We start from the raw sequence: 6,535 nt of genomic DNA on the forward strand, positions 1-6,535 counted from the left end.
AGGAATGGATGAAGCGGTGGTGGGAGATGAAGTAAGTTTGAGAAACAAGGAGGATTTTTTGCAAATGAACCTGCAAAACCAACCCTTTGTAGTTCCTCAACATACCGAGGTGCCTGTGCCCCCATAGGGCAGGATCTGTCTCTCAGGGTGTTTCTACAAAGCCCAGTAGAGTGCCAGCCACAAATACCCAACGTGGTGTAGACGATGTCTCACAGGCCATGTACCCCCATTAGCACTGTGCGCAGCCCTGGGCAGTTTACCCTGCCTCTCGGCAGACTTTCTCCTCTTTTCTAATGTCAGCTTCACTGATAAAGACAGCCCATGGCCTTAGCACGGGGTGTTCCAGGTCCCAGGATCAACACTGCTGTCCCCCCGACGTGTGCCCCAAGACATCTTCGTAGCTCAGCCTTTCCCAAAGTCTCATCAGGCATATGCTCTGGTTTGCTCCCCGCCTCCTTAAGCATGAGTAGAAAGTGAAGATACTTGCCACCCTGAGAAGCATACAGATCTCAGTCTACCAAATATCTATGCACATTTCTATGCTTTGCGTTTCCTCCCCATTCTAGAGTGGTTTTGGAGGCAAATTGTCTGAAAGACTCCAGGCTAACTCTTTCCTTTCATATGTATTAAGATACCACCCTTCTTGTTCAAGAAAATACAGTTCCCTTGGCAAGTAACATCCAGAGGTGCCTTTTCAGATCATGCCCACCAGACAATCTGTTTTCAGCACCTTGGAGCTCAAGATTAAAAAGCAGTTTGATTCAGACTGGAGTCTGTTATTTCCCGGGTTGGTTAACATGGGGGCAGAAAAATGCAAAGGAACCAAACAAGCCCCACACTGAAAATGGATTCTGCACTCTAACACGAATGCAGCGAGCCTCCATCAGCAAACAAAATCTGTAATGAAACTTGGTATAAGCAAGCCTCCTCACCCACTGTAAAAATCAGTCAGCTTTGATTTATTCAAAAGTAGCAGAGATGCCAGAGACACAGAGAATGACAAATTGTTCAGGGAAGCTTATCACATCTGTTGTAGCGGCACCACAAAGCTCTCTGCTGGAACAAGACCTTGAAATGCAGGTTTACAGAAAATATTTCCATGTAAACTTATTACCATTTTCAGAATTTAGGGCATGGCTTTGTTTCCATAGTACCGCTCAGGAAACACACTCTCAGGGGAGGAAAATAAAGAGGGACCTCATCTCCAGCCCAGTGGCACAGCAGGCCATGTACCTTTTGGGTCACCCGGTCTCTGCATGCACTTACCCAGGACAAAAACGCAAGTGTTGGTCTCCAAACTTGGGATGTCCCAGGGCACAAGGGGTGTGCATGAAGCTCATGTCTTGTAGATGACTTCATACCACTAATTACTCCCTGCACAGCCTGCTATCACACAAATCCCTTCCTTGCACTACCAGTTCCAAAGCAGCTACTTCTCTGTGGTCCCCAGCTATGGAGCAGTACTCATTTGGGGTTACTGGGAGCTGTATGGACTTCTGTTTGGAAGTGAGAGAGGTGCCCATACGTATCAGACAACATAGAGGAAGAGCAGAGTTAGATTGTTTTTCCTTATTATCTACTAACAGAAATCCCGTGTTTTTGCTTCATCCCCAGGAGAGAAATAGTTGGCGTTGTTGAACCAGTCCCTCATGATGAAACCTATTGCGACCCTGCAGTGCTGTTTCATGTGGCCAATGATTACTCATTCATAAGGTAGCTTAGTGTTTAATTCATGACTTACATTTTGGGTACAGAACAAGCCCTGACTACCTAAAACATCTACTGGAGCATCTCAGGACACAATTTTATTTTGTTTAAAGTCCTGACTGAAGGTCACTGGTTTCAGTGCAAGTTTCAATTTGGACATCAGGGGCTGCTCCATAGCAACCTCTGAGCAGCGAGGAGGCTTCTTGCCGAGCAGAGAAGCTCCGTGATGCCATCAAACCATCAGGAGCCCATCTGTATGAGGTGCTTGCCTCCTGGGGAGACAGCATGCCCCGTACCACTGTCATTTGGGCCATGCACATACATCTCTGAAGCAACTAACTCTGGATGTCCCCCGTGTGCCAGCCATCTCATTTCAGGGGGCTCAGCCGGAGCGGACACCTGGGCTTTTAAAAACCTTACTCACTCCTGGTTTATGTGGCAGCAAACAGATTTTGGGCTTTTCTGCTGCATTTGATCTTGGCATTTTGTTAAATCTGAGTTAGCATAGCCTATAAATATCAGCTGGCCTCTCTCCCTGCAATGCAGCCTCCCAAGCAGGAGCGCCAGCTGGCACAGCAGAGCTTTCCAAAGGCCAAGGGCTTGCAGGTTTCCTTGCCAGATGACTAACAAAACCTGTGCCTTCCTTCTCCCTGCCCTTCCTTTAGGTATTACACCCGGACCATCTATCAGTTCCAGTTTCAAGAGGCACTTTGCAAGACAGCTAACCACATTGGCCCTCTTCACACATGTGACATTACCAACTCCACAGCAGCTGGTCGGAATTTGAGGTAACAAAGCAAATTTCTCACACATAATAAATCAGAGTATAACAAAGCCTAATTCATCCTTGAAAGCTTCTGGAGTCAATGAGGTTGGATCAAGAATGAACCTAGCTTGAAAATTTAGCACATATCTACTCAGTTTATTTTGACAAGTTGGCTAAATTTATATCCACTGGGGATCTAAACATCAGAGGTTACATTGTCTGTTAATGAGAAAATAAGTTATTTTTATTAATAAGAATGATGGGAGGAAGGAGGGAATTCAGAAGCAAAAAAAGAAAGCTTTGATACTGATCTCAGATTTTTTTTTGCTAGATGTCTAGATGGAACATGGCAATAACATGTATTACCTCTCCTTCCACATACACAGACAACTCCTTGCATTAGGCAGATCCAAGCCCTGGACTCAAGCACTGGAAAACATAACAGGAGAGAAATACATGAATGCAATGCCCTTGCTCCACTACTTTGAACCTTTGTATAAGTGGCTGCAGAAAAACAATTCTGGCAGATACATTGGTTGGAAAACAGACTGGGCTCCATGTACGTACAGCTTGTGGGTGAATTAAGGACACTCTGTAGTCCCTACAATCCTTGACTAGCAAAGCCCCTCTCTCCTGTTGCAGGCTCTTCTCCCAGGGAGGCAGGGTTATGGGAAATACACACCGAGCAGTAGGTTTCACTCGTGGGAAGGCAGATTGGCTTCCTCGTGGTGGAAGCTGGAGAAGTCACCACAGGTGGGGTTTGTCACAGCCTCGCCCAATCCCAACAAGCTGGCCAGGGGGAGCAGGGGAACCTGTAAGGAAACTCAAGCCAACCCCAGCATTTCCCAGGGACAGACTTTCTCTCGACGCAGCTCTGACACGGCCCTTGTTTCTTTTTAAACCAGATTATAACAATGCCATCAAAGTGCGCATCAGCCTGAAGTCAGCACTGGGGGACCAGGCGGTAAGTGTGTTTGCGCTGTTGCACTCTTCCCATTGCTCGGGCAACAGAGATGTTGTGCTAATGGCTCTCAGAAAATAAAGGCAGGGTGTAGCTGACCGTCGTGTCTGAAGAGTGGCATCAGGGCAGGTGAAGGGTTATGACATGAAAGATGGCTCACCTGAGTTTGTGGTCAAGACTCCCTCTACAGTTAGTGGAGGGACCCCTCAAGGGAGCAATCCCACTCGTTTTAAGACATCTCAGCTAGATGAGTTGAATTATTCTGTGGAGGTACTGATCATTTTTTACCTGCTGCAGGACAGGCCTGGAGGGCTAGCATAGGGGAGCCCATGTACCTGAAAACAGCTCTATTTTTCCTAGCTATGCTGATGTGTCTAAATAAACTCTTTACCTAATTTCTTCTAATTTCCATTATCATGGCTATGGTGGCTGCCTTCAGAAGTTATTAGCAGAGCAGCTACTTCACATTTAAATGTAGGGCTAAAGCAGCGGGGTTGAATCCCACTCTCTATTCTCAGATGCTCTTGATTTCACACTGAAACACTTCTGTCAGCATTCCTTTGTAGATCTTTGTTTGCCTGTTTGCCGTAATCTTTCCAGGCCCTGATAGATGCGGCTGCCTCCCTGCCCTCCAACCCTTGTGCAGAGACAGCTTTGTTGTGACGATTGCGTGGGGCAGTGCAGCTGCTTCTGTTTCAGACGAGGAGAAGGGCTTTCATTCCCGAGAGCTTGTCTGCTTTCCCCAGTTAGACCAGCTGGTCCGATGGAATGTATTACAGCAACCGAAAAAAACTCATCAAAGCCGAAGTTGGCTTTTAAGATTTTAAACAGAGCATCAGCTTAGCCCATCTGCTTAACCCAGGCTGAAAATCTGCTCCTGATTCTAGCTGGGCCTCTTTATGCTAATCTCATAGAGGCAGCATAGAAGGCTTAAGTGCAGACACTCCATTCCTGTTAATAGCCATTTTCACCTTGCAGAACATTAGTAATTTTCCAAGAACGAGTATGTCATCAGGCAGGTCATTTAGACCTGCACGTTGGAGCCTGTTGGGCTAGCAAGGACACAATACCGTGGGCTCATTTTTCATATGAATTGATGCTCCCGCTTCTATCACTCTCTCACATGCGAGCCCCACTGGAATTTTATTGCTTCCTAGACCGCTGAGTCGAGTTAGATACAATTCAAAACTGATATCAACAGCATGAAAAGGTTCCATATTACAACACGTTTATTAGTCATTATGGTTAATGTTTATCTTAATACCATTTTTATGCTTGCCTTTTGCCATCATGGTCTTTTGTTGTGCAATTGAGCAGCTGTAAAACAATCTCATACAGATTACTTAATTTGAATTATTGTATGGACGGTAGGTTCCTAAGCTCTGAAAAGCAAGCCATGCATTTTCCTCTCAAAACCTGTCCACATCACCAACTTGCAAGAAACCTTTTCCATTTGGTAGCTTTCTGCTTCCCCACAGATTTTCCTTACACTGAGCTCCCGGGGACATGACTCTGAATGCTCGTATGCCAGCAGCGGGTAATGGTACATGCATGAACTGGCACAGAGAAAAGGCAGGGGGGACCTCGGGCAGGAATCTCAGCCCGGCTACGAAGAGCAATGTGTTCTGGCTGCTTTACACGTCCCAGAGTGCACAGAAGCCGGAAACCCAGTGCAACTGTTTGCTTAAGATGTATTTCGAGCTGCTTCGCACAATTAGGACAGCAGAAAGTATGCCAGCAAATCTTTTTGCATTTCTGCTCTTTAGCAGTGGATAGAGCAGAAAGGAAAAGACCCCCCCTCTTCTGCAGAGGGAGCTTCACTGAGGGGGGGGCAGTGGGGGCAGCTGCAGTGGACGCAGGCAGTCCTGCACCTCTCAGCTACATACCCTGGCTGTTACCAGCAGGGAAGATTCAACAGCCCAAAGTTCTGGCAAATTAAGCATCCAGACTCAGGGATGGGCTTACGCCAGCTGTGCTGGAGAGTGTGCTGCTGCAATTACCCTGCTAATTGTTTTCAGGCTGATGAGATTAAAGCTGCAGCCCTAGCATGGCAGGATCACCAGTGTAGCTGGTGAGGCTGAAATACCCACAGCTTTGCTTCAGCTGGGGCTTTATGAAAGTGCCCTCCCAAGGGAAACTGCTTCAAGACCCCCAACGAATCACTTGGGATCTGCCTTATTTAAAATAGAGGAGTTCCAGGAGTGTCAGTCCCCTGACCACCACTTGAAAACGGGACCCCTCTTCAACCATTAATTCAAAATTCCGCTCTGGGTCAATGTTATATACGTGTGATTGCATTGTGAAAGGCCAGCACATAAGATGGTGCTAGGGAATGGAGAGCTGTCAGCCTGCAGGTGTTTTGATGTATTCTACAATGGAAAACCCTTTTTTGAATTAGAGGCTAGACTTACGCTGTCTTTCAAGCCACACGTGGGATCTTGCAGGGAACACGCTATTAGAGAGCAGAGGCACTTGGTAAAGTTCATTTCGCTCTGAAAGGCCGAGCAGGCTCTGTAACGAAGAGCGAGCACCAAGGTCAGCTTCTGAGATGCCTGTGGGCAGTCTGAGAGGCGCGCGGGCAGCAGTCATTACTCAAATGCAAGATCAGAAGCCAGCTAGGTGCTCCCCATCCATGCAGCCTGTAATGGTATTTGTAAAGGCACTTGAGAGGCACAGTGGCAATTAAAATACATCAGACTTAAAAAGACAAAATATACACTGCGGAAGCAAATAAATGATTAAAAAGCTAAGATGCTAAGTAGAGAAAGCAGCAGTAGAGGAATCAAGCTCAATTAGCTCCTGGTTAAAAAAAAAAAAAAAAAAGCACACTGCAGAGCCTAAAGACGTTGGGGAGAAATGAAAAATTGAGAAGCCCTGCACAAGAGCATCATAGGCTGTGACGGTGAACACTGCCAGCTGCCGGAGACAGCGGCGGTAACAACGGGAGCGCTTCAGCGCGGGGCTTCACCCGCCGCCCAGCAAGCAGGAGAAAGCCGGGGGCATTTGCCAAGGCAAAAGTGGCCAGCAGCTTCGGCCCTTGCCAGGGGGAGCAGCCCGAGCTGGCACAGCCTCTGCCCTCCGCCGGCTGCCCGGGTGGGGCT

General features: G+C 47.3%; 1 protein-coding gene across 1 annotated transcript in view; it reads left to right on the top strand.

Annotated features, from left to right (window-relative positions):
- The window catches only part of ACE2 (angiotensin I converting enzyme 2), a 24,509-nt gene that overhangs the window by 13,292 nt on the left and 4,682 nt on the right, over positions 1-6,535 (top strand). Inside the window, 5 exon segments of the mRNA XM_009639962.1 lie at positions 1-31; positions 1,615-1,713; positions 2,373-2,495; positions 2,860-3,032; positions 3,379-3,437. The exon segment at positions 1-31 is cut by the window's left edge and continues 5 nt beyond it. Of these exon segments, the coding sequence (XP_009638257.1) occupies positions 1-31; positions 1,615-1,713; positions 2,373-2,495; positions 2,860-3,032; positions 3,379-3,437 (485 nt within the window).

The sequence above is a fragment of the Egretta garzetta genome, unplaced genomic scaffold (assembly GCF_000687185.1).
Source record: "Egretta garzetta isolate BGI_Z169 unplaced genomic scaffold, ASM68718v1 scaffold445, whole genome shotgun sequence".
Taxonomy (NCBI): Eukaryota; Metazoa; Chordata; class Aves; order Pelecaniformes; family Ardeidae; genus Egretta; species Egretta garzetta.